The sequence below is a fragment of the Peromyscus eremicus genome, unplaced genomic scaffold (genome assembly GCF_949786415.1).
Source record: "Peromyscus eremicus unplaced genomic scaffold, PerEre_H2_v1 PerEre#2#unplaced_3575, whole genome shotgun sequence".
In the NCBI taxonomy this organism is placed as follows: Eukaryota; Metazoa; Chordata; class Mammalia; order Rodentia; family Cricetidae; genus Peromyscus; species Peromyscus eremicus.
In genome coordinates, this window is record NW_026737809.1 from 4,344 (window position 1) to 31,959 (window position 27,616).

Consider the following 27,616-nt stretch of genomic DNA (forward strand, 5'->3'; position numbering starts at 1 on the left):
TTGCTTTTGGACCAAATGACCCACACTTAGAGACTAGTGCATCCGTGGGCGGCATAGCCTGAGGGAAAACACTAAGCGCTCCTCCGAGGGAAGGCCTGCCCCTTGTGCCTGCCACTCTAGGATGCCACCCCAGAGGTCTGTGTTTCTAGGCTGTTGAATCTGAGGCTATAAATTGTCCACTTGATGATACTAGTTGGGTAGATGGATTGCAAGGCCTTCTGTAACCATCCTGACAGGAACGGAGATATCTAAAGAGACACTTGTGCCCCTTCCCTTTTATGGAGTTCACAAAGGCTTCCTAGTGAGATCTGAGCTTGCTTTACACAGCAGGGCTGCATTAGGGGATGGATTGACCGTGTGCATGGTTACCAGGTGTTTGGAAGGGTCTGCACTTGGCTGTGCTAGGGGGAGGTCTTTTGCTCCACCCCTTGGCATTTCTATAAATATCCCTTTAGAAGTGACAGAAGGGGCTGGTGTGTTTTGACCCAGGCCCTCCCGAGGCTATCCTGTGTTTTTTTATCTGCCTCTCTCCCCTCTATATTTCTATCTAAATATTTCTCACTTCTCCCTCCTCAAGAGTACCCTGGGGGGAAAAGTGGGAGCGGGTCTCCCACAACCTTTGCCGATCAGGATATTGTTACAGCAGACCCCAAGGAATTGACATTTCCCAGAGGCCTGAGGCTGGGAGAAGGAAGAGGCTGAAGCCTGGTGCCAACCAGAGGAGGAAGAGTTGTCATACTTTTGCGACAGCTTGTCAGAACACCTTGTTGGAGAGACTGGAGTTGACGATAGCTCAGTGACAGGTGGGGCCACACCCTGAGCAGGGCTCGTAGCTGTGCACATATCTCGTCCTGCTATTTAAATCTAAACCTCATGTCAGGTCCCTGAAGATGGACCGGGGAAGGGGCGTCACTGGACATCTTTATTTGTTCCTCTTCCCATTTGGTCACACTGAAGAAATCTTTCTCTGCGTTCACTACTCACATCTCTTGGGTTGGTTGTGTGACTGGGTATCTGAGTCTATCTTGTCAGGACTGCCAGGGCCCAGGCTTCGACCTCACTTCCTCTACTAGCTTGTCTAATGTCTACCTGCACCTCAGTCACAGGTGACTTTGCCTGCCTGCCATGGCAAGCAACCCACGCAAGAGAATTGCAGCCTCCAGCGCTTTCCTGCTACCGTCTCCCCCTTTGCCCAGATGACCAGCACCCATGTCTGTTGTGGAATATTATTTGAAGATGTGTGACATTTGTTTCTGCTGTGGAGCATTTGTTTAATGATGCAAAGATGTGTTGCACTCTTTTACGTTGCCTGTGTGCTTAACTCTGTGAAGCTGTGTTCCTGTGCCTGTCTAAAACACCTGATGGTCTCATAAAGAGCTGGATGGCCAATAGCAAGGCAGGAGAAAGGATAGGAGGGGCTGGCAGGCAGAGAGGATATATAGGAGGAGAAATCTAGGAGGAAAAGAATTGAGGAGCAAGAAAAGGAGGAGAGGAGGACAGCGGGGGCCAGCCACCCAAATACAAGGCAAGCCACGGAGTAAGAAGTTAAGAAAGGCGTATAGAATAGAGAAAGACAAAACCCAGAGGCAAAAGGTAGACAGGATAATTTAAGAAAAGCTGGCTAGAAACAAGCCAAGCTAAGACCTGGCATTCATAAGAAAGAATAAGACTCAGTGTGATTTATTTTGGAGCTGGGTGGCAGGCCCCCAAAAGAGCAAAGAAATAACCAGCTGCATATGTCTGTCACTCCTCTGCTGTTTTAGACCAGCTGCTTGTTGAGGGAACATTTCTGGTGGCAGCCTGTGTTGTATGTCTGGATTTTTTGGACTTGACTGGCTACAGGGTGGCCTAAAGTCTGTGTGTGTCTCCTACATCTCCTGAGACCTGGAGTGTAGCCTGCTGTTACAGAGTTTTAGTAATATGGCTGTGACGTACTTCTGATGTGATCCATTAGATCACCCTTTCCAGGCACAGGAGAAGATCTCCTGAGTCTCATACCAGGAGCTCCTGGCCTAGATGGGCAGGAAGTTGGCTCACACAAGGCCATGAGGGCTGTGTTAAATGGTGGAGGTAGTAGGAATGTTAAGATTCGAGAGGGAGGGTGGAGGGAGGCCACTGGGCAGAAAGAACCACAGGATGGGATGCTGTGAAGGCCTCAGTGTGGAACGGGCAGTTTTGGAAAGAGTGGATGGAGTGTTCTGGAGCCAAGGGAGGGAGCCTTGCCTTGAAGTGACTCTGCTTTTCGTAGTGCTGCTTCGGGAACTCAGGCTTCAACCAAGAAGCTGTTTAGCCTAAGAGGCCAGCTTACACGGGATGGCATGGTCATCTCTCTTCCTACAGGTTGTCCATCTGGCTGGCTGAAGGCTTCTGTGTTTGGAACTCCTATCTTCCTGCCTGGAGGGATGCTGTCAGAGGTCAGATTGCCCCAGCAAACCATAGCCTTTTCTTTAGGTACAATTGGAAGTCCGTTCCCTTAGACAGAAAGGAATGCCTATTGTCCGTGTAACTCTGCTTGGGCCTGTAAAGCCTGGGCTATATATATTGTTTTGACTACTATTTAGGATGGAAACTAATCTTGAACAGGTTTGATTAAAAAAAAAAAATAGTGGCATGTGTGGGAACCCGTTCTCGGGTTCCTCGTGGCTTTACCTAGCAGGTCCACATAAAGAATGATTAGGTCCACGGGCCTGAGTACAGGTGTCTGGGATGGTCTGCACTTGGCTGTGCTGGGGGAGGAGGTCTTTTGCTTCACCCCTTGGCGTCTCTATAAAAACCCTGGGGCAGAGACAGTCGGGGCCCGTTGGAATAGGTTCCAGGCCCTCTCGAGGCTATCCTTTATTTTCCATCTGTTTATCTCCGCAATAAATCCTTCTATCTAATATTTCCTTCTGCTCATACTCAAGAAAACTCTGGGGAGCTGTGGGGTTGGTGGGTAAAAGCCCCACAGGCATGTAGGTTGAATGCTGGCCGTGAGGTCCCTCAGTCACCACATTGCCTATAGGTGAAAGTAGCCCCTTCCTGAACTTGTAGTACTTAACTTCATGTAGAAATCAATCATTTCCAGGGCTGGAGAGATATGAGTTCACATTCCATCACCCATATTAGGTGGCTTGCAATCTGTAATTCCAGTTCCGAGGGACTCAGTGGCCTCTCCTTGCACACACCCACAGACAGACAAATAAGAAATCTTAAATTGATTAGTTCTCTCCCCTTCCTTGTTTCCGGCTCCCCAGCTCTTGCCTATTTCCCATTTCTATAGCCAAATGAGGGTTTGAGAAACATAAAAGTGGTCATGTAGCTCAGTGGTAGATGCCTGCTTAGCATGCACAAGGCTCCATGTTCCATTTCCAATGTTACCGAAGGTTGACCCCTGGGCTGACTAGAGCTGAGTGGGAGAGCACATGCACGAGGCCCTGGGGCAAAGGACGGAGACTCCCAAAGACTTTTGGGCCTCTTCATAGAGTAGAGAACAGGGCCTTGGAGTGTGTGTGGCTCAGTGGGCAGGGTGCTTGCTTAGCGTGTGTGAGGCCATGAAAGAAGGAATGGGGTGAAAATGGGGACTGTCCCCTTCCCAGCTGTATTTTTATGTTGCTAAGAGTGGTGTAGAACAGGAGCCGAGGGAGCCCTTGTCCCTGGCCACCCATCTGTGTGTCACTGAGACACGCAGCACACACTTGTTCCGTTGCACTTGGGGACCCTGTCTTATCTGACTGATGACTCATGACCATGGAAGTCAAAACTGTGCAATTCACACAACACCTCATTTGCCCTCCTCTCCCCTCCCTCCCACCTCTGCTCTCTAAGTCATGAATACCCACCTTACATTTTCTCTTTAGTCCTTGGGAACCGTGAGGTTGGCTTTGCTAGAACTAGGTAGACAGTTGGCCTCCATCTTCCTGTGAGACTCTTCTCTGGAAGGAAGCAAGGAGGAACTAAGGAAGGAAGGAAGGGAAGGAGGTAGGGAGGGAAGAAGGAAGGATGGGTGGATGGATGGGTGGATGGATGGATGGATGGGTGGGTGGATGGATGGGTGGATGGATGGATGGATGGATGGATGGATGGAATCCAACCCCTGAGCATGTAGCTTGCCCACTCAGAAGTGATTTCTGTCTTGACTCAGGTAACCCCCAGGGAGATGGGAGGCTGCAGAACTGGGAAAGAAAGATGTGTGAGAGGAGATTTAACCCATTACTGGTTTCTGCTTCATGGAAGAAAGTGTGTGTGGGGGTAGGGGGCGGTGACGGGGGATGATGGAACTGAATGACTAAGAACCTGCCAAAAGAATCACTTGTTTGGTAAAGTGAGTTGACATTGAAGTTCATTGGCAGAGAAGACTTGACAAATGGCCCTTAGCGTGGGGAAGTAGCCATCAGTGTCCTATCCTTGTTTTGAAGAGAAGAAAGACCTCCATCTCCAGGTGGTTAGTGGAGAGCCCACCAGGGATTGAGATACTCTAACAATGGCTAGATCCCTCGGCTCTTCCGTTTCTTTCTTCCTTTTCTTGTAGGGTTCCACTTTGGAGGCTGGCACACACCTTTCTCTGAATAACCATTTTTTTTTAAAGATTTATTTATTTAGTATACAGCATGTATGACTGCAGGTCAGAAGAAGGCACCAGATCTCGTTATAGATGGTTGTGAGCCACCATATGGTTGCTGGGAATTGAACTCAGGACCTCTGGAAGAGCAGTCAGTGCTCTTAACCTCTGAGCCATCTCTCCAGCCCTGATTAACCATTTTTGTGTCTATTGTCTCGTGGTCATAAGAAGAAGCGATCCTTTTGTTGTATAGGCCTTAGGCTGGCGCTTTTATTTTATTCTGTCAAACTGACCATGCCAATTGGCCCATTTCCCAGAAGGCATTTTGGAAGCTGTGTGTCCTGGGGTTGGTCTGAGCAGAGCTGAGCTGCCCAGAGGGAGGCCTGAGTCATGTAGGATGAGAAGTGTCCGAAGAGTGACCAGGAGACTCCACTTCTGACTCCCTCTGGTGCATGAGGGATGCTTTGGGGTCTTTGCTACAGGGGGGCTGTGTGAAAGGCTGGTGTAGTGCACTCATTAGCCTAAGTCCGTCAGGTTGCCAAGGGCTGGAGCATCCTGGGTGCTCTGTGAGTTATCTCTTAAAAAACCAGTGGGCCATCTCAGTCTCATTCTGGAAGCAAGTGCAGGCAGCTGAGTTTTCCAACACAGCGAAATGGCCGTGCCGATGGTTCCAGGGGCCTGGCAGCGTCCCTTTGGCTTGCAGTGAGCAGAATTAGTTTGGGTCTTAGCAGCATCCTCCGTAGCTAGAAAGGTCTGCAGTCCTGACAACACTTCCTAGCACTACATACTTGTCGATGTAGTGCTAGGAGGGAAGCCAGCTTACAAAAACTATGAAGCAGGTCTCTGATGAATCACCTTCCCACCCCACCCCACCCCCTTCCCTACCCTCCTCCCTCCCACTCCTCCTCCTCTTCTCCTAAATTCATCCTGCTTCTTAAGAGAGAAAGGGACAGGGACCGCTTTCTCAGCACCAGAGGAGGCCATCTGCTGATTCAAACGCATGATTTAGCAGTCATAGAAAATGGGGTCTGAGTGTTAGTGCTGAGGTGTGACAGTGGGCCCTGCTTTCCTGATGTTCTTGGTGACTTTGGATGTCACCTTACACCAGATGGAGTTTTCGCTTGAAAACAAGAAAAAGGCCCCTATCCCAGCACACCCAGGGCCCTTGTATTCCGTGAGAACTGCTGGGACAGGGTCTGCTCTGAGATTCCCATTGCCTCGGTTTCCCTCTACCTGTGCCCACCTGTAGGCTTGTCCTTAGCTCGGGGCTCTCCAGGGGAGTGGCGAAGAGAAGCAGACACCCGATGATGCTCATGTCTAGATTTCCCCGTGAGGCCAGGGTGCTGCTGAACGCTGTTCAGGGCACAGAAAGGGATGACACCCCTCTTCTCCTCATCCCACTGCCGCAGTGTCCATAGTGCCAACACAGGGGAAGCTGGCCTCGCTCGGTTCACAGCCAGTATCAAGTTTCCATTGGTCACACTCCTCCCGATCAGAAGGGCCATACCCTGAGCCCGCCCCGAGGATACTCCGAGGGCCAGAGGATTGGTCTGTGTGTGAGGGTCAGCTCTCCGAAGAGAGCGAGGCTGGGTCCCAGGATTTCTGGGGCGGTCCTTTGCACAGAAGGAAAATTCTGATATGAGAACTTCAAGAGCCGCATATGGAGAGGTCCCACATTGATTGCCCATGGCTCCAGAGCCACACAAGAGCAGTGCAAGGATCTGTTAAAGCTGCCAGCACCCCCTCACCCCCACTCCAGGTATCTGAGCCAAACCTGAAGTCACTTAGCTTTGCTCTTTGGACCAGAAAGAAAAAAAATAAAACTCACATATAATACAAAAATCAAGAAAAAAAAAAAAAGGATTTCTGTAGATCAGTGGAGCTCAGCAACGTGGTGGGATTTGTGCAGACAAATGGGTGTTCCACACTGGCACAGGCTTGACCTGGGAATTGTGTGGATAGGTGTGGTTTCCTCTGGCAAATCCAAATTGGGAAAGAGCCTTTTCCTTTTTATACCAAAACCTAGCAGGTGCTGGGGAAACCGTAAAAAGTAAACCAAGCTGATGTGGGTGATGGAGGTTTGGCTGTGAGATGAATGTGCTACTCTTGACAACTTCAGCAGATGACCAGGAGCATTTGGAGTCAGTTCGTGCTTCCTGTAGATTAACCCTGAAGGTTCAGAGGAAAGTCATTCTCTACACACCAAAGATAAGTCCTTGTGGAGTGGCTAAGGCTTGCTCGGGTCATGAAGCTGAGATCAGGGCGTGGGGGTGAGTCACCCAGGCTGCATGTGAACTCGGGGGGTGGAGGGGCATAGGAAGGGCTACCAGCCTCTCAGAAGAGGAAGGAGCTGCTACTTGCAAGTCGACTGAGAAGAGCTGTGGTGGAGTCCGTGTGTCAGTCAGCTCGTGCTGTGTAATAATCCGTGCTGATCCCCCAGCAGGCCATGGGGCAACAGCCGCCAGTCCTTCATGGTTCTCACAGAGGTACAGGGGAGCAGGGGGAAGTATCTGTGCCTCTGCTGATGTCCCATTGCCCAGAAGTCAAGGGAGGACTCACCCCCCCCCCATGGTAGGAGTAGCAGAGCCACAGGGCAGGGTAACTGGGTCAGATGCCAGTTGCCAGTGCCCAGCATTGCCCAGTGGCTGCATTTCAGCATTGCCCCCTGGGTGTGGGTGTCGGGGATGCACATACACGAGGTGGGGACGTTAGAAGACAGAGCAGCGATCTCCATCACTGTTGCTGTTCGTACTCCACAGGATAACTGAAAAGAAAGTGCACCCCTGTGAGAGGCCAGAGTGGTAAGAAGAGAGCAGGATTCAGATTTTCTCACCTCGAGGTTTCTGAGATGGGGTTTGAGAAGAGAGGAGACGTTTTCCTGAGGGTGATGGAGCGTGTGCTAACAAAAAGCACCCTTCAACCCTTATGCCACCCCCGTTTTCAGCACTGGGCTGGGCTTGAGTCTGCCTCTGCCTTCCACAAGCCCTGTGACCTTGGGCGAGGGCCCTGGAGGTTTGAGCTAGGCTGTAGCAGGGGTTCACAGCTGGTCGCTATGTTGGTTTCTCACATGGCCGTGGGTCTGGTACTTATCCATGCTGAATAGGTCCTGACGTGTTTCTGGAGTTTGTTCTGTATGACCTGTGACCCCTTGCTGTCCCCTGCATGACTGTGGACTATGGTTAGGAGTAGTATTGGCTTAAGGTAGACCCTGGCCCAGCTCTTTCACTGAGGCAGTACTCTGGCCGACTTCATCCTCACCATCGGCTCCAGCCTCTGGCATGTCCACATCCTTGGCTGTGGCTTCCACCACCATTTTGGGACACTTTACGGGTCTCATTTGGAGCCAATGGGAGGAAGCTTCATTTCCTGCCACAGGAAATTGTTTGGCTGGGGAAGAATATGTTTAAAGATTAAAACCCTCTGTCCAGGGAGCTGGACAGAGATGTTAGAGAAAGATGTTTGGGGGGTCAACCATGAGGAAGACACGGGATGTGGGAAGAGAACTCAGTCATAGGGAGCGGGTCTAGAGGTGGCTTCCTGGGATTGCCCTCTGATCAGTCCGTGGGCTGCTGGGAAGAAGGCCTGGTTTAGAGAGAAGCTAGTCATGAATACAGCCTTTCCTGTAGCTGAGCATGCTCATGGCAATATGAGCTCAGAATGAGGACTTAATTACTGGATTTACTTAATGGGCTCCGAGCCATGCCTTGGGAGGGCGTGTTCTGGACACATCAGCTGTGTTAAATCCAGCAGCTGGAACGCCCAGTTCACTCATACTATTTGGTAAGCGTTGGTGTGCATTTTGAGTGGGGCAGAGGGAGGGACAGAGAGAGGGAGGAGGAACAGCCCAGACTTTGAACCAAGGAGGAGTTGCCACCGTTGTCTCTGAAGAAGTGAATGAGATGCCTCTGCCATCTTGGGATGTATGTAGATTTTATGGCTTAGAAGCAGGGACCCGGACCAGACGACTTCTTAAAAATCCTATCAGAGGTCAAGAGCTGGCCTCTGGCTGCAGCCCTGGTACAGACTCTGTGTGGCTCTCGGGTCTGACCTTCACGTCAGACTGGTCTAGGGGGTTGGATGTAATGAGCCAGGAGCACCGGAGACTTGCCTTATGAACCATACAGCATGGTGTTGGTGGGGACGACATAAGATGAACTTGGAACAGTCATATGAAAGGAACAGGCACGAGAGACAGGAGACTCCATGCTGGCTGCTGCTGATATGCTCCTGGTTCACCTAAGGCAGGAAGGAATGGCTTCTGAGCACCTAGGCGTCTTCCTTAGCCAGGCATCGGGCATGGGAGTGAGTGCGGAGCCTCATCGCTAAAGCAGCAAGCTGCTGACAGCTGATGTGTTCTCACTGTGCCCAGGGCCGCACGGAGTGTCACTTAGGCCTCCCAGGAGTCTGGCAATGGTACTTCCAGTTCAGACAAAATATGAAAGCTGAGGTTTTAAGTGGTTTGCTCAAGTTCATAGAGTTGCTGAACACGGAAATAGCAAATCCAGGCTTAGCCAGGGCCAAAGTCTTCACCTCCCTCCCCTTGGAATTGTGGTATAATTTACAAATAAACTGCACATACCTAAAGTGTGCTGTTTGGTAAATTTCAACATGTGTCTGTCCAGAAAAGCACCGCAGTCAAGATAACAAATAGAACCTGTATCTCGCCAAGGTCTCTCTTGCCCTTGCTGAATCCATTCCTCCCATCCCTGTACGCACACCTCGCCTTCCCAGGCAGCTGCTACCTCAAGTTACACTATAGTTTGGTGGGTGCAGTGGTGATGCATGCTCGTAGTCCCAGCACTTAGGAGGTTGAGGCAAGGGGATTGTACAAGTTTGATCTGGCCCGGGGCCTATATCATATCAGCCATGATCAAAGCTAGAGTGACAGCTGAGTTAAAATACACGCTAAGCAGTTACATATGAAAAGAATGACCCAGTGTCTTTCACTTATGACATTGATCTGTGCATTGTACCATAGGCCAGTAATTTTTTTTTTTTTATCGCCAGTCATCCTTTGTGTGGACAAATCAACATATTTAGACGTTTGTGCATTTGTGGACGTACTGTCTTGTTTCTCTTGGGGGGAATGCTTAGAAGACCAGGTAGATCCTATGGTGGGGGTTAGGCTTTGCAGGTGAAAGGTACCCTGTAGGCTCCCATATCTGAACACTTGGTCCCAGGCTTTGAGAACACCGGAAGGATATGGAACCCTTAGGAAGTAGAGCTCCACTGGAGGAGGGAGGTCACTGGAGGTAGGCTTGGAGGCTTTATAGCCTAGCCCCACTTCCTGTCCACTCTGCTTCCTGAGTACAGATGCAGTATGACCAGCTGGCTTCCCGCTCCTCTGCCTTGTCTCCTCCACAGTGATGGGTTGTAGGTCTCTGGAAGCCAAAAGAAGCTATTTCTTCCTTAGGTTGCTTTTGTCAGGGTACTTTATTACAGCAACTAACTAACTAACTAACAAAGACAAAAGCTGCTGCCAGGGGTGAGCTGCGGCCCATCATGGCGGGAAGTCGAGGCAGCAGGTGCCTGAGGCAGCTGGTCACAGTGCAGGTACAGGAAGCTCATACTTTCCTTTTTAATCGTCCAGGATCTCATCCCAGGGAACGGTGCTACCCATAGTGGGTTGGTCTTCCATCACAATGAACCCAATCAGGATAATCCTTCACAGGCATACACAGAGACCCATCTCCCAGGTGATTCTGTATTTGTCAGATTGACAGTTGAGACAGACCATCACAGTTTTTGTCAGATTATTTAATCACAGTGACTGGAAAAAAAAAAAGCTATTAGAGAGGGATTCTACTTTGGACTTTTAAGGGAACTCCCCAACGGGGTCTCAGAGCCACCGCGTCACTGTTTTCCATGAGTGATGTGGAAGAGTTCCAGTTGCTCCACACCATTGCCAGCGCGTGGCACACAGTCCTTTTAATTACATCTGTTCCGATAGTTGTGTGGTGGCATCTCATTGTATGTAGTTACATTATATTTTATGTGTATGGGTATTTTGCCTGCACACATGTCTATGTTCCATAGTGTGCTTGATGGCCCAACAAAAAGGTATAAGATCCTCTCAAACTAGAATTATGGATGGTTGTGAACCTCTGTGTGGGTGCTAGGAATCAAACCCAGGTCCTCTGCAAGAACGGCAAGTGCTCTTAACTGCTGAGCCATTTCTCCAGTCCCTTTGTATAGTTTGAATCCATGCTACAAAGTTACAGTTTGAATCCACGCTACAAAGTTACAGTTTGAATCCACGCTACAAAGTTACAGTTTGAATCCACTCTACAAAGTTACAGTTTGAATCCACTCTACAAAGTTACAGTTTGAATCCACTCTACATAGTTACAGTTTGAATCCACTCTACAAAGTTACAGTTTCAATCCACTCAATGAAGTTACAGTTTGAATCCACTATGCACCATACTTTCCTAATTAGTAATGAAATAGAACATTGTTGTCATCTTCAAGTTTTTAAAATAGCGTTCGTTTAAATTATTCACCTGTTATTTTTAAATTGGGTTGTTTTGGGCATTCTTTATCCTAGAAACAGAACCTCTGTGAGGTATATTTTTTGTCAATGTCACCTGTCATTTTTAAGTCTCACAGATCAGGAGTCTACCTGATTTCCAATATATCGCTATATCAACTTTGATTTTTAATAGATTATGCTTTTGGTGTAGCAGCTGAGAAGTCATTGTTCAGTCGCAGAGATCCTCCCAAGTTTTGTCTTGACATTTTGTTGTTGTTGTTTGTTTGTTTTCGTTTTTTCAAGATAGACTTTCACTGTGTAACAGTTCTGGCTGTCCTGAAACTTACTCTGTCAACCAGGCTGGCCTTGAACTCACAGAGATCCACCTGCCTCTGCCTCCTGAGTGCTGGGATTAAAGGCACTAAGGCACCACCACCACCACCTGGCTGTCTAGACTTGACATTTTTGTTGTTTTGAGTTTTGTACTTTGACCCTCCATTCCTACCGAGGTGTAAGGTGTAGGTTGAAGTTCGTTTTTCTTAGTGTGAATCTCCAGTAGGTCCTCCACCTGTTGAAAGATCAGCCTTTCCCAGCTGGTGTGTGTGTGTGTCTTTGGACCTTTGTTAAAAGTCAGTGTTCATGTATACGTGACTGTTGATGGTCTTGGTTGCATCCCGTTGGTATGCTGGTCAGTTTTGAGGACATTGCCACATTGCTTTGATGAGGATAGTACTCTGGCTTTTGGGGGATATATTGTTTCTTTTCTATACATATATGCATGTACTTAGGTGGGTTTGTGTGTGCAGGTATGCCGATGTGTGCAGTACCTATGCACATGTTTGTATGTGTGTTTGGAGGCCAGAAGACAGCTTTGACTGCTGGTCCTCAGGTGCTGTCCACTTTGTTTTTATTTTTTGAGACAGGGTCTTATTGGCCTGGGTCTCACCAAGTAAGCTAGGCAGGGTGGCCACCAAGCCCTAAGGATCTGGTTGTTTCTGCCTCCTCAGTGCGCCACCACACCCAGCTCTTGTCACATGAGCTCTGGGGACTGAACTCAAGCTCTTGTGCCTGTGACACAGGGGCTTTGCTGGCTGACCATCTCGCTAGCTCCCTTTGTTACTCTTAAAGCAAGACGATGGCCCTCCCACCGTCCAGGTGGGCCTCTCCGGCCCGTTCCTCCTTACTGCTGGCATTGCTTTACTCTAGCCACTCCCCCTCTCCTGTCCCCCTCTTTCCCACCAGAGAGGTGACTTCAGCACCCCGCTAGCCTTGTGTGAGGGCTTCTGTCATACCCTGAAGAGCCAGTGTGGCCACCTCCCTTATCTTTGGGGGATTCGGGAGATTTGAAAGTGAGGCGAGCTGAAGGATTTTATATCTCCACTTTCCACTCACTCTTTCTCTTGTTCCGCAGCTCAGCCACCTTGCCTAGGGCTGGCTTAGAGAATGACTGCAGTCACCAGTGACACTGAGAGGAATGCTCACCATTGGAGCTTTGTAAAGCAGTTTCCAGTAGAGATCAGGCAAGGGGAATACTGTCCCCATCTTACAGATACAGCAGTTGAGGGTCCTGGTACCCGGGGCTGCATAGTCAGGAGCGTGAGCCACATCTCAGGTCTCAAGACTGCTGGCTGACTTCCTTCTGTGCCTCAAGGACCAGTCTCAGGCTATCCTCTCTTGTTCGGGCCAGTAATTACTGTTTTCAGCTGTAGGGTTCCTGGGTCTGGGCCTCATGGGAGGGAGGTAATTACATCCTTCCACACGTCCTTAGTCAGCAGCTCTCAGTCAGTCCCTGTGACCAGGCCCAGCGCTGACCTTCGCCCCTCCCCATTCCAGCCAGTGGCTCGGAGATTGGTTGGACCCTCTTTGGCTCTGGTTGGCACATCTGGCCAGCCGCACTCTTATAAAGCACTCATAAAATCTGTTGAATTCAGTCCCATAGGTGCCCTAGGGACAGAGGGTCAGTTTGCGATGGCTCTCTGCTAGCTTGACCCAGCCTCTAGAAACATCATGCCCCTAACCTGGAGCTCCTGGGACAAGCTTTCTTGTGGAGGGGCAGTCCTGCCCCTGTCACTCTATACTCAGCCCCTGCCCCAACCTGTGGGCCACATGCAGCCAGACTTATCTCAGCGTTTGACTTTTTCACTCATGTGCATGAACACAGCCCATGTAAACATCTCAGAGGCCATTTACTGCGTTTAGAGAAAAGTCGGACTCCCTGTCAGATCAGCTCTGCCTGCCTTCTAGCCTCTTCTTGTCGTCTTGGACTTAGTCTCCACCCTGTCCATTGGCCGCCTCCACAGGGGCGAGATGGGAAGCATGTATACCTGCTTGAGTGTATTTCAAGCAAGTTCCCTTCCTTGAGAGCTGCTGCTGTGAGAATTCTGGGGTCTGTTGGATGCAAGTCCTTTCTTCCAGCCTGGAAAGCCTGGGCCCTCCTTGGTGGGCCTCCTTACTTCTTTGGGGAGCTGGGACCATGTCCAGTAAGGACAGTTAGCAGTGGTGCTTTGATTTCCTGGTCCCCTGTGTCCAGGGGAGGAAAGAGCTCGAAAGCAAACTTGAACTCCCCAGGAGCTGCTGGGGGCTGGACATGGGAGACAGCAATCCAAACCTACTTCACTGACACCTTCTGTCCCTTCTTTGCCATGACAGGTCGCTGGATGGCCGGCTGCAGGTGTCCCATCGGAAGGGGCTTCCCCATGTCATCTACTGCCGCCTGTGGCGATGGCCCGACCTGCACAGTCACCATGAGTTACGGGCCATGGAGCTGTGTGAGTTCGCCTTCAACATGAAGAAGGATGAAGTGTGTGTAAATCCTTACCACTATCAGAGAGTAGAGACGCCAGGTATGTGTGTGTGTGTGTGGCCTTGCCCTCCCCCGCCTACCGACTCTGGAGGGTCTAAGGTGCCTTGGGGACCGCAGTTTTGGTGCCCTGGCACTGACCTGCCTCTGTTGTGTCTCCCCTGGGGACAGTTCTACCTCCAGTGTTGGTGCCACGCCACACCGAGATCCCGGCCGAGTTCCCCCCGCTGGATGACTACAGCCATTCCATCCCTGAGAACACTAACTTCCCTGCTGGCATTGAGCCCCAAAGCAATATTCCAGGTAGGCATGGGTGGTACTACAGGCAGCCAGGAGGCAGGGGTGGTGCCGTTTTCCCATCCTCTCCACATCGTGGTACGGACAGCAGGCTCTTGGGCCCTGATTCTGAACCACATCCCAGGCGGGACGATTGGTGGCCCAGGCTCCCCTAACGATGTTTTTCTTGGCACGGAGGACCCTGTGACCCTTCTGCAGGGCCTTGGTGCCGTCATTTATTTTGAAAGCGGAAATAGCAACGCTGTGTCTCTGCTCTCCCTCCCAGCCCATAAGACTGGCACACAGGCAGGGTCCCTGAAGGGTAGGGGCTGCAGAGTGTGGGGTGAGGCTGCAGAGGGCCCTGTAAGTACTCTGAGCTTTGGACTGGGCAGAGTGGAGAGAATGTGCTTCACTGTCATGGTGCCAGTACTTCTAGAAGACCCTCATTTACATGCAAATAATGTGTGAATCACTGCCAGGCGCTCTGGGCATCCAGGGAAGCTGTGCTTGGCCACGCTAGGGCCAGTCAGGGCAACTTTTGCTTTTGGGGCAGCGATCCAGCCATGCTCCTTTTAGAGCGTTCTAATTTGGATGTGGCTTTCGCTCTCTGGGTTGGTTTACTGGGCTGAGGTTAGCCGTGGCCCGTGTCTTGGGTCAGAACGCATGCACGCAGAGGCCAGCTCTCTGGCTTCTCAGGTAGTGCTGGTCTCTGGGGGGTAAGCTGTCTACTCCCTGTCAGATGGCAGGCCTTGGAGGGCTAAGGCAGGGTGGGAAGGTGAGGTAGAGTTCCGAGAAATAGATCACTGACGGTGCCACCACTGAACGGCGAACTTCCTGGGGAGTTCAGCCACATCCCCTAGAGACAACAGTGACAGGAGTAGCCGATCTGCACAGGGACAGGCTCAAGGCCACAGCTCCTCAGGAGACCGAGATGGCAAAGCAAGCATGTCCTAAAGCCTCCCTTCTTAGCCTGACCTTGAAGGATGGGGACAAACAAGCCAGCTAAGCTGTGGTCCTAGAGCAAGGCATTTCAGATTTGGGAGTCAGTGTGTAAGGATCCAGGTTGGGAGCCAGAGGGCAGCGCTGGACAGGCCTGAGTATGGCAGAGTCCAGGAGCAGCGGATACCTTCCCTTGAGACTTAGCTGTCCTCTAGGCACCCTGTACTCAGTGGTGACATGGTATATTGGCCAACAAATGGAGTGCCAGGGCCAGGCCTTGCATGCCTTTTAATGGAACTGCCTGCCTTCTAATCCCCAGAAACCCCGCCCCCTGGCTACCTGAGCGAAGATGGAGAAACTAGTGACCACCAGATGAACCACAGCATGGACGCAGGTCAGTAGTGTGGGCATGCCTGCAGACTTGTCCGTCCCTTCTGCCTCCCCGCTGTCCTGTCTGCCTAGTGTCTGTAGAGCAGCCCTTGTGTGTTGTACATCACTGGTGGAAGTGACCCTGTGCCATAGGGACACAGAGGTGTTTTACTGACAAGTGTAGCCTGCCCCAGATGTTGAGGTGTTAGGCCACCTGGGTGAGGTGTTGGCAGAGGGTGGAAGGTGGGCTCCCACACCCGACACAGTGCAGGAGAGCAGGGAGCAAAGCCTGCATGGAGGAACAGCCTTTTCTGGTGACCAGCAAAGACACTAGAAGCGACTTTTGTCCCCCGCAAATGTAGTGGCCACATGTGATCAGCGTGCCCCTGCTGGGAGGGACTGGGCCTTGTTTTCTCCTGTTACGTTCCCAGATGTTTCCTGTGTCATATGTTGTGGGACCCAATTGGTTCAAAACCAGCAGCTTCTTGAACAGAGCCCCGGCTGCCACACAGGACCTGTTCCGCATTGTGTGGTGGGTGAGGAGGGAGAAAGGGGCCCAGCAGATGTTCCATTCCCACAATGGCGGGCGGCCTCACGCACAGACCACAAGAAGTTACACAACCCACAGAAGGGTGAAAAGGGATCCCATGTGCGGTGGAAGCACAGTCACGGGGGGTGTTGTGCTTTTAGGTCAAGCACACCCCCGAAACACACCCAGCCAGGCATGTGGCTGGCAGCATGGACCCAGCTGGAGTGCACGGAAGACCTTCCTGTGCTCATTGCCAAGTGACCGCTGCACCCTTGCAGCTGCGGAGTGCTGGCATGGGAAGTGAGCCAGCTAGGCAGCCTCCCTCCAGCTGTGGAGCTTCTCGTCAGCTTTCTCTCCCCACCCCCCGTGTGCAGAATGACTGTTTTGAACAAGCATAATCAGAGTGGCCTGGCTGTGGGGAGCACTAGGCATGCGTGCTTTCACTGGTTCCAGTCTGCTCGCTCCCTTCATTTTCTTTCCCACCCGTTATACTGTGTCCCCTCCCCTGTGTCTCTTTCTCCCTGCAGAGCTCTGTGGGGCCAGGGTTTGTGTACCCAGCCGACCTAGGCATGGATGGGTGAAGGTCTCTCTTTGTTCTTTGGTTTTCCTCCAAGTAGCCCATTTGGGCTCCTAGTCCAGTTGCTAATGGGCTTGCCTTCCCTACCTACCAGGTGAGGTGGGGAGGTGTCTCTGGTCTGATGGTCACCCAAGACAGCCTCAGGTCTTCCCTGGCAGCTTTCAAGATAACCTTAGACCTTCCTGGTTTGGGCTACCACAAAATAGGAAACAATTGTTGAAGGTTTCCTGTATGCCGATCCTGGCATTAATTTTTTTTTTAATGTAACCATCTTACTTCATTTATATAGGTCAATTGATGATTATTCCCTACTTTGTACCAGGGGAAAAATTAAGGCCCAGTAATGTAATATATTTTTAGCAAAACCACAGCCAAAGTCATGGCTGATATGTAGCAAGCTGTCCAAGTCCTTTTATGGCCTCCAGAATTGTTCCTTATCTCCACTGGGTCAGGTACTGCCACAGGGGAGAAGAGGAAGCCTGTGACCTGCTCTTCACCCTCTCAGAGTTCAGAGCTCTCTTGGGGTGAAATAAAAGAGCCCCGGGGGCAGCTCAAGGCAGCTTCAGGGCTCAGCCTCAAGGTCTGGTGGATGTCAGGGGGTGGGGCCAGACTGCAAGACATTCATAAATAAATAACTGCACTCCAAAGCACATGGGAACAAAGGAGGGGAGGATGGGGCCTCATGGAAAGGCAGCCACTGGCTTTCTTTGAAGACGTGTGTGTGTGTGTGTGTGTGTGTGTGTGTGTGTGTGTGTGTATGTATGTACACGCACGTGTGTGATTTTTCTTGGTAGCCAGGGGTAGATAGAAGATCAGAGTATGAATTAGGTAGAATTAGACGTCACATGCCGTCTCCTGCCTTGCACAAAGTATCAAGCCGGTTGCTGAGTTGCAGGATTTCTGGGAGTTTCCTGAGATTTCAGGTACCTTAGAGCTAGACTGTGAGTTGGGCAGTGTGGGAGGGAGGGAGGGAGGGAGGGAGGGAGGTCCCCTCTCCACAGCACAGGGCTGTGCAGTACGGGAATATGTCTCCTTATCCTTTTATTCCCTCAGGAATAGTCAGCCCCTCATGAGAGCAGGTGTGTGAGCTGGCCTAGCTGAGCCTGCCATGGCCTGTGCTGGAGCCTGGCTTGGATTCATAAGGTCCTGGAGGGGCCCTCTAAGGCTAGCTACTCCATCCATCCATTCCACAGATAGGGCAACATGCCTAGATGAGTAGTGGGGGAGTTCATGGAGCCAGGCCCAGGCTGGGCAACTCCTGGGACTCAAGGCATGGTCCAGGGCTTCCTTATAGCATGGTGAGTGATCCTGTCTTGATTGTAGAGTACTCCAACAATACCTTAAACCGTGTCTCACCTTGCAGGCTCTCCAAACCTATCCCCGAATCCGATGTCCCCAGCACACAATAACTTGGGTGAGTATTCATCGGTAAGGTGGGGACCACCCCACTCCTGGCTCTTGCTCAGCTGATTGCCTCAGTGGGAAGGGACAGTGGAGGTGAGCCCTGCCCCCTCCTTCACCATCAGCCCAGTGTAACCCATGGGTTTCTGGTTACAGTGATCCTGGGGTCACCTCAGAACAGGGAAACCTGAGATCAGTGGCGTCAGGAAAGACAGTCTTTGCTGGGGTTCGTGTTTCCCCTGGGCAGTGTTCAGACGTGAGTGAACGAAATCTCCCAGACCTCAGGCCTAGGAGACAGGGGCCTCGGTCAGCCAAACACATGTGTGTGGCTTAGAGCAAAGCCACAGGCAGCTGCCCAGACTCAGCCCCCGGCTCCCAGAAGCTTGTTTCAGACACACGTTGGGATTTCAGCTGAGTATATCATCTCATAATTGCTTGTTATTAAAGCAGCAACATATAAGGAATTTGAGGAGAGAGCAGTGTGCCCACGATCACACTGCCCAGTGCAACTGTTTTATCACGGTCTGTCTGGTGTTTGTGGGGCAGCGTATACACGTGTGCCGTGCCACAGAAACCATGGCCCGTCTGCCTTTCCCATTCTCTGCATCTGTTACTCTGACAGTGTGTTTCTCCATTTAGATGTCTTGGTTATCACTGTATTATCTCAAGATGTTTCTATCAGCTGACCCCACTGTTCCCAAAACAACGTTCAGCTGTTGGTCTGCAGGTCAGCGTTCTGAGGGTCACCCTACCAGCCTGGCAGCATCCCACCACCGTGGGAGAGGGAGGCTTTGCAGGAGTCCTTGGGGCTAGAAATGGCAGAAGGGCTCAAAACAGATGAGATGTCCGTGTTTTTTATCAAAGGTAGCTTTTGATATTCTGGTCTGAAGTTTGGGGTTCATTGGGGCGGGGGCGGGGTTAAGGCTGGCACTTGCTTTGTGGCTCAGGGAAAGCTGTTGATCATGGTGAAACACTTGGGAACACAGTACTTAGGACAGGCTGTTGTGCCCATTTGTTTGAAGACCTTGGCAGAGAGTATCAGATAAAACTCATCATTTGGAATATTGGGAAATGTGTGAAGAGCCTTTGAAATGTGCCGGCATGTGGGCGGAGCAAAACATGACTTTGAGATACAGCTTAAACTTTGTAGCGTAATATGGAGGAGGGGCTTGGCTGAGGGAAGGTCATATTCCCGATAGCGCAGGGACTGAGTTCTTGAAAACAAACTAAGGCTAGAAGCCATTAAAGGCCGATTCTGAGCTTCCAGCTTTGGGAGTGAGCTGCTTTAGATTTATTTTGGGGGCCATTTTACCCTGCTGTGTCCAGGCAGGTGCCACTGTGAAAGCCGTCAAGGTCACAGGCCAGTCTGAAGGTGGCAGCAGCCTTGGGCCAGACTTTTCTGACTTAGGATCCCGCACGTGTTCAAATCTTAGCCCTGGGCTGACGGCTGGGAGGAGATGAGCAAAGAGCAGGGTGACAGGATGAGTGTCTCCTGGGGCCTCTTCAGGGTACTCCGAGGGCCGGTCTTCATTGTAACCATGGGCAGAAGCGTGGTGACTTTTCATGTCACGGGTCAGGAGAGCCTGTATCATCTCGGCTGCACAGCCATCAGACAGAGAAACTGGCTTTGAATTTTGGCTTCCTCAATCCATATCGTGTCTAGATGCCCGGGTCTAGAGCAGTAGTTCTCAACATTTCTAATGTTGTGACCCTGTAACACAGTTCCTCATGTTGTGGTGACCCCTAACCATAAAATTATTTTTTGTTGCTACTTTATAACTATAATTTTGCTACTGTTATGAATCATAATGTAAATATTTGTGTTTACCCAATGGTCTTAGGTGACCCCTGTGAAAAGGTTGACATCCCTCCCCCTCAAGGGATTGAGACCCACAGGTTGAGAATCATTGGTCTAGAGCCATGCTGGGAAGAATACTAAGACCTTCATAATCTGATCACATCTGTATTTACGTGTGGCTCTGAGGAAGCAAGCATAGAGGAGGGGCTGTGTATGCCCAAGAGGAAGCCATATGCAATGGGCTGGGCAGACTCGGCAAACGTAAGTGGGACCTTGAAGGCCAGGTGGCCATCGGGAGGTAGAAGATGAGGAACATGGCAGATGGAAAAGCAAGTGTGCTCCAAGGAAGCCAGCAGTGTGGTCCTCAGCTGGAGGAAGGGCAGGTGTGCTCCCAGGAAGCCAGCAGTATGTCCTCAGCTGGCAGGAAGGGCAGGTGTGCTCCCAGGAAGCCAGCAGTGTGGTCCTCAGCTGGCAGGAAGGGCAGGTGTGCTCCCAGGAAGCCAGCAGTGTGGTCCTCAGCTGGCAGGAAGGGCAGGTGTGCTCCCAGGAAGCCAGCAGTATGTCCTCAGCTGGCAGGAAGGGCAGGTGTGCTCCCAGGAAGCCAGCAGTGTGGTCCTCAGCTGGCAGGAAGGGCAGGTGTGCTCCCAGGAAGCCAGCAGTGTGGTCCTCAGCTGGCAGGAAGGGCAGGTGTGCTCCCAGGAAGCCAGCAGTGTGGTCCTCAGCTGGCAGGAAGGGCAGGGGCAAGGTGCGGCCGAGTCCTGGATGCCGCCTCACTCCAGTCCCCCCAGCTGGAGGTTTCTGGTGTACTGGAGGAGGGCTACAGTGAGGTCCAGATAGCAGCATCATAGAGGTGATCTGGCCACTAGATAAGAGTATAAATTTGATGAGCAGTTACTGGAGGAAAACCAGAAAGAAACCGAAGTAGCTGGTGGCCATCCTGAGGGACGCTCAGGGGAACGCGCTAGAGAGATAGGAAAGACCATTTCAAGGAGTGGCTGTGGGCCTGTGTGCACAGGACCAGGACCGTCAGGAGGCCTGCGGTGATGAGGTGTGACGGGCCTAGACAGAACTGGCAGAGGTTGCTGTGCCTTGAAACCTCCCTGGGAAGCCAGGGAGGCTGGGGCCCAAGGCACAGAGCTGCAACCCTGGTTTCATGTTTACTGTTGGTCCAAGGCATTGTTACAGAGCACACAGTGCCTATGTGAGGCCCCCCCCCACATCCTAGGGTGGGCAGCACAGCAAGAAGCCTATGGCAAAGAGTCCTGTCTGTCTCCTGTTCTTCCCACAAAGATGGCTGCTGGCCACCTCTCTCCCTTACCCACTGACCATTCCAGCAAGTCCATTCAAGAACTACCACTGAAGGCTTGGCTGGCATGGGAGCGGGTGGATTGGGTAGATAGAGGGGCCTGGCTCAGGAGAGAGCCAGAGACACAGGCAGAAGGGGACACTGGGGACAGAAGGCAAAGGCCTGAAGCCAGGTGGAGGATAGGGTCATGGGCGCGGTGGCCAGAAGATAGAGGCCGTGAAGGTCAGTGACAGCAGAGGAGACTTCTCAGGAGTGTGGAGGGAGACGTTAGAAGAGCTGAGGAGTGCCATCTGGAGTTTGAGACATCCTTCACAGAGCAGGCAGAGGTGTGTGTGGTGCAGGAGAGAGCAGCTGTGGGCTGAAGGGCAAGCAGAAGGGGGATGTTGAGGTAGCAAACAGCAACAGCCTTTGTGCTTGGAGACTAGGTTCCCCAAACTGCAGGGTGGAGATAAGAACCCTGAAGAGTGCTTGTCTTAGTTAGGGTTGCTGTTGCTGTGATGAAACACCATGACCAAAAGGCAAGTTGGGGAAAAAAGGGTTTATTCTGCTTACACTTCCACATCATAGTCCATCATTTGGGGAAGTCAGGACAGGAACTCAAACAGGGCAGGATCCTGGAGGCAGGAGCTTATTGATGCAGAGGCCTTGAAAAAGTGCTGCTTACTGGCTTGCTCAGCTTGCTTTCATAGAGAACCCAGGACCACGAGCTCAACGATGGCCCCACCCACAAAGGGCTGGGCCCTCCCCCATCAATCACTAATAAAGAAGATGCTCTCCAGGCTTACTCACAGCCTGATCATATGGAGACGTTTTCTCAATGAGGTTCTCTCCTCTCAGATGACTATAGCGTGTGTCAAGTTAATGTAACTCTAGCCAGCACAGTGCTTTCTAGAAAAAGATGGGGCTATCTCAAGAGTACAGGTATGTCTTTTAAAGATCTTGTTATGAAATTATTATGCAAAGAGAAAGTGTACAGCATCCGGGTATGCCTTTCATTTTCTTCCCCACTCAGGCCCCAGCTCAGGTCTGGGGACAGCTTCCTGCCACAGCAAAGCCACTTCTCTAAATCAGCAGTGCAGTGACCTGAGTGACAGACCCAAAGGCATGACTGAGCGCCAGCGGGGCATGGTGCTGGGAGGCTCGCCCTGGGGAACCCCTGGGACCTTTGTTTTGCAGAGCAGGGAGGGTGTGAGCTGGGCCTGTTTCTGCTCCGACACATCATGCTGGGTGGGTCACCTGAAATTTCCTAAGTGTCTAAGTCAGGAAAAGTGAGGAAAACACAGAAAGGAAGCGGCAGGTTAGGGAAGGTGACAGTTGAGTCCCTCTGGTGAGTAAGTTGTTCCCTGCTTCACGGTGACACATGAAGGGTGTGCCTGGACTGAGGAAACTGAGGTCCTTGTAAGAACCCTGGGGCAGCAGAGAGCTGGAGCCTATTGTGGTAATGGCTTCCTGCAGTGACTATGGCAGGGCGAGCCTTCCTCTGCTGGGATAGGTCGGGGCTGGGTGGCCAGAGCAACCCCACCTCATACTCCCCCACCCCCCAGAATGAAGAGAAGCCGGCTGAGTCCATGCTGCCAGGCAGGGTACTTTTTAAAGGCCATCTGTAGCTGCAGCTTTCGGTAGGCTTATGAAAACACAGGCAGGAGCTTAGGTAAGTGGCTTACTTACCAGGTACAGCTGGGCAAGCCTGAGGCCGCAAGTTCAGACCCCAAGAACCCACATAACGCTGGATGTGGTAGCATGTGTCGGTGATCCCCGCACTCCTACAGCAAAGATGGGATGCAGGGACCGGAGAGGAGACTCCCTGGAAGCTCATGGGCCGGCTGAGCAGGAGACCCTGTCTCAAGCAAGATAGAAGGTGGAGACTGACACCTGAGGTTGTCCTGAGGCACAAGCATCACACACACACACACACACACACACACACACACACACACACACACACACACACACGAGCAACATGGCAGGAATCAGCTGCCACAGGGGTCTGGTTTTCGGCCCTAGCTGTTTTCCTGATTCAGTAAACAGATCTGAGGCCAGAGCAGTTTACATGCCTGCCTTGTGCGTCCTAGCTCTCTGCCTCAACCTCAGGCAGGCTGGAATCAGGACCCAGATGCTGGGGCCACAGAGTGCCAACCCTTCTAGCAGGAGACGGTGCCCAGGTGGCTGGGCGTGAATTACCTTGCATGAAGGGAAGTCTCATGTCACCGGTACTGGGCCTTGCAGGTCAGGGTCATACAGATGGGGAAGGGCACCCCAGTGAAAGCAAACTAAGACAGAGATGGCCAGAAGGGCTGTGGAGTTGGAGGGTGGACTCTTCAAGACTCAGGCAGAGTCATCCTCCACATGGGGAGGGCCCAGACTAGCCAGGCCATCTCTGCTTTGACCTCAAGTCCTGTGGGACCCACTACGCAGACCTTTGTCCATCTCCTGCCTCAGTTTGGGAGAAAGTTGACGTGCCCCTCTCCTCCCCTGCTTCTGCTGACTGGAATCTTTTGCACATGTTTTTAATAGGCACCCCTTAATCCGAGTGTCGCCTTCTGGGTTTTATTCTGTTTTCTTTTCCTTAAACAAAACAGAGATCCTGTGCCAGCTTGGAACGCGGCTCAGAACTGAAGCCAGCCAATGCGTTAGGCTGGCCAGGGGCCAGGGGAGAATTGAGTGCCCCATGCCAGTCGAGAAGCCTGGCTGACACCGTGCTGGTGGAGGTGGGGGCCCTAATGGCTAGTGTGGAGGTTTCGTGTCTCCAACACCTCTGCTCTGGGAAGAGATTAGCAGGGATTGGGCAGGCTGGTGGGAGCTGGGCTGTGTGGAGGCGAGGTCTTTTCTAAGATCCCAGGTGTGTGGAAGCCTTGGTCTGGCCGAGCAAACCCACGTTCCTTGGGGCATCATCCATGGGCCATCAGCCAATCTCCTGCAGTCTTGCTGCCAGAGGGGCTTTTGAACAGCAGGTCTTCAGAGCCCTATGTAAACTACTTCTGCACTTGTTGAGAAACTCTGGAACCTGGGATGTGCTCACTCAGGGGGAATGGCATGGTAGCTGGGAGCAGCTAAGCCCATGTTGGCTGGATCTTGAAGCACAGTTTGTTCAAACCTTGGTAGATCCAGAAGCAGAGCATGGAACCAGAACTCAGGGCAGGCTGTAACCCTCAGGACCTTAACCTCTGCCAGCTTGGCCCTGTGTGACAAAGGCTTCATAACCTCCTCAAACAGCGCCACCAGCTAGGGACCAAGTATTCAATTGCATGCGCTGTGGGGTACATCTCAGGTCCGAACCTTAACAACTGTGTTCCCTTTTTGTTTGATCCTCTAGGAAGCTCACAGTTCAGCTGGGTGCTGTCAGCAGCGGTGGTCACACACTTACACCAGCGATCACTCTTTTCTCTCCCCTGTTCTGACTTCTGCTAGGAAAGATTTGTGCATGGGGTGGGGGTGGAGGGCTACCACCGCAGGGAGAACTAGTAACTATACTTTTGGTTCTGCATCTGCTGTAGCTGGAGTGCCTGAAGGAAGAGCCAGGGCCGATGGGAGGGAGGGAGGGAGGGAGGGAGAGAGAGAGGAAACCTAGAGGCCCAGACTTGCGGAGAATTAAAAGCCATGGAGTGGGCTACCCTAGTCAGTCCTGTTTCTGAGCCAGAGAAGACAGGTACCCTTCGAAGTGGCAGCCTTTGAGTTATGCCCCGGTGCCATGACAGAGCGGCTGTGAGTCCCCATGGCGTGTCCATCTGAGTCCAGTCTCCCTACTGTGCTGCCCAGGGTGCCTGGGGGGCAGTGTCACAGAGGTGTTTGGAGGAGGGTACAGATCTGCCTGAAAAGCCTTCTACCCCTCCCAGGAAGCTCACCCTTCCCCAGAACACTGATTTTCCAGGTCTGACAGACACCTTGGGTGGTGTGCTAGCCTTTTTGGGGATGGGTGGTATCGGGGTTCCTGGGAACCTTAACACTAACTCTCCTGTGCCTGGATTAGGCCCACGAAATGCTAAGAAATTTAGGGTGAGGACTTTGTTATACACATTACTGAGGAAGCCAGGGCTGACCCGCATCAGCCAAAGCTGCCTTTTTAGGTTGAAACACGGCAGAAACACTGTGACCAAGATGCCCAGCTTTAGCTATCTTCTAGAACCAGACCAGAGTAGAAGGCCATGTCCCCAGGGACACACTTCAAGGTAGGTAGAGGCTGTACCTGGGCAGTAGCAGCTGGCAGCACCGACAGGTCACCTGACCATTTTAAACCTTGACTAGCACTGGGCTTTTTTTTTTTTTTTTTTTTTAACAAAGTGTCCAAGGCAGCATAGCTCACATTCTAGTGGCTAAATTGTTTAGAATCTAGCTTATCTCATTGGAATGTGGAAGCGTGGAGCAAAGCCAGGACCGGACGTGGCTGATGTGCTCAGTCCAAGCTCAGGAGCCAGGGGCACAGGCCACAGCTGCTCCTGTCTCCTGATCCCCTTCCGTGCACAGTAGCTTTCATCCTCGGCCTCCGTCCCCTCGGCCTCTTGCTCAACTGTGAGAAGAGAAGGAGGGGAGGGAGCTTTGCCTTTCTGCATCTGGAAGGTCAAGACAGGATCAGGGTGATCTCAAGTTCACAGTCAAGGTTATCATTCCTGTTGGTACCATATCCTGCTTGCTGCATGCCCACATTTTACTGGAGTTAGCCCAGGGAATCGACCGATAGTGCCAGTGGCCTAGAGGATGCCACACATGGGCAGGGGCGATGCAGAGGTTGACGAAGGGAGCATGGATGAATTACTCTGTGATCTGGGTTGACATAAATGGCAATGGCCTCCAGTGGGGAGTACTTCCAACCCCTGGAACACATCTGGCAGTGTCTAGGAATGATTTTTATTGTCAGTACTTGGGAGGATGGGGTAGATATATTCTATTAGTCTCCAGTGGGTGGAGGCTGAGGATGCATTTGTCCATCCCATAATATCTGGAACCCCTTTCTCCCAAGCAGTCATTTGCCCTAGCTTAGGGTGTGCTGACCCTGGGGCTGGCTCTGGCAGTATGTAAAGAAGGGGGCTGTGTCCCTGCCTTACTCTTACAAGGACCATTTGCTTGGACTGCAAGAGATTGGGGCCACTGTGTCACCAGGGGCCACCTAGGCCCTTCCCTGTGGGCAATACAGCATCTGCTCTTCTCTTTGCCTCAGGCACTCAAGAGATACTGAGCACAGGTCTCAGCAGCTCTCTAAGAGTTAGTTGTCTGGTGGACAGCAAACAGGATTCTCAGGCCAGTGCTGAGCCATCTCTGTTCCCTTATCAGAGCCCCATGCATGGAAGGAGAGGGGACTCTGGGACCTCCTAGTCAAGTTGGATAGTTGGAATACTTACAGATACCAGCCACCAGCCACACAGATACACCACATCACCAGGAGGCTGCACGACACTTGAGAGTATTCCAGGGTGAGAGTGTAGGTCTGAGATGCGTGGTGACAGTGAGCGGGAGGTGGGCTTGAAGCTCCCCCCCCCCCAAGGCCAGCAGGCCAGCTACAATGTGGAGGAGCATCTGGAGGTGGTGCTAGGTGTACGCAGTCCTGTAGGAGGCTGTGGGATTATGAGGGAGGGGATGCCAGAACCCAGCCTGCTCAGGGGATGCTGCATCCAAGGGGATGCTGTAGAGGTGTGCAGGTTGGGGCAGGGCTGTTTTAACTCCACATGGAGTTTAACTCTAGCACATGGAAGTGGAAGGCTGGGCCATGTGAGAGAACTCCTTTTCAAGCAGTCCCCAGCTGTCCTAGGAGAGAGTTGGTCTTCATGTGGCTAGTCTGCCCTGAGGAGCTTCTAGTCACGGTGGTACAACCACACCACAGGAAACCTCTGCGCTGCTTTGTGTCCCATTGTCCCCATGGCTGGCAACTATGTAAAGATGGGCCATGGCTTCTGTTGTGAGATACATGGCCAGTCCTGTCCCGATTCCTGGTCTGCATGTTCACACATGAGGTGCTGCTGAACTCAGGAGGCCACTGTGACCATGTCATGACAGATGAACAGATTGTTGCTCCTCAGGCCAAATGGCACCAAAATGAAAGCCCTTTGGGAGGCCGAGATTGACATGGGCTCCTTTGAGGATCTCAGAAGAGGCTGGGAGGTGACTTTGTAGATGGCATGGCCCCATACCACATGCAGAGCGTACTTAGGGCTGCTCATAGTACTGGCCCTGGTGCTGGCTGGTCCTGACCCACTTCATGTTTGGGCTAGCCTCTCTCCGAAGGCTGCTTCTGTTCACAGGAAGGCTAGACCCTATGGAGCAGGGTACGTGTGGGCCCAAAAGAAATGGACTCAAGGGTCGCTTCCCTTAGAGGCTGGCAGGGTCTCCCTCAGACTCTGAGGATCTCACTCCCTAGAACCCTGAAGGGTTTGTGCAATGGAAACTGGGGGTGGGGAGGTCTTTCAGAGCTCCCACGGGTGCCCACTGACCTGGCGTGTTTCCTCTCTCTGCAGACCTACAGCCAGTGACCTACTGTGAGCCAGCCTTCTGGTGCTCCATCTCCTACTACGAGCTGAACCAGCGAGTTGGGGAGACATTCCATGCCTCACAGCCATCCATGACAGTGGATGGCTTCACTGATCCCTCCAACTCCGAGCGCTTCTGCCTGGGCCTGCTGTCTAAT

At 51.9% G+C, this 27,616-nt stretch overlaps 1 protein-coding gene across 1 annotated transcript; it reads left to right on the forward strand.

The window, feature by feature from the left end:
* Window positions 1–27,613, forward strand: LOC131902183 (mothers against decapentaplegic homolog 3; the record flags this gene model as incomplete). Its single annotated transcript, XM_059253227.1, has 6 exons — window positions 1–135; window positions 13,658–13,851; window positions 13,980–14,111; window positions 15,343–15,417; window positions 17,862–17,912; window positions 27,447–27,613. Coding segments are annotated over exons 1-6 (633 nt in total), but the record flags the coding sequence as incomplete, so codon positions are not given.
* Between the last annotated feature and the right edge of the window lie 3 nt (window positions 27,614–27,616).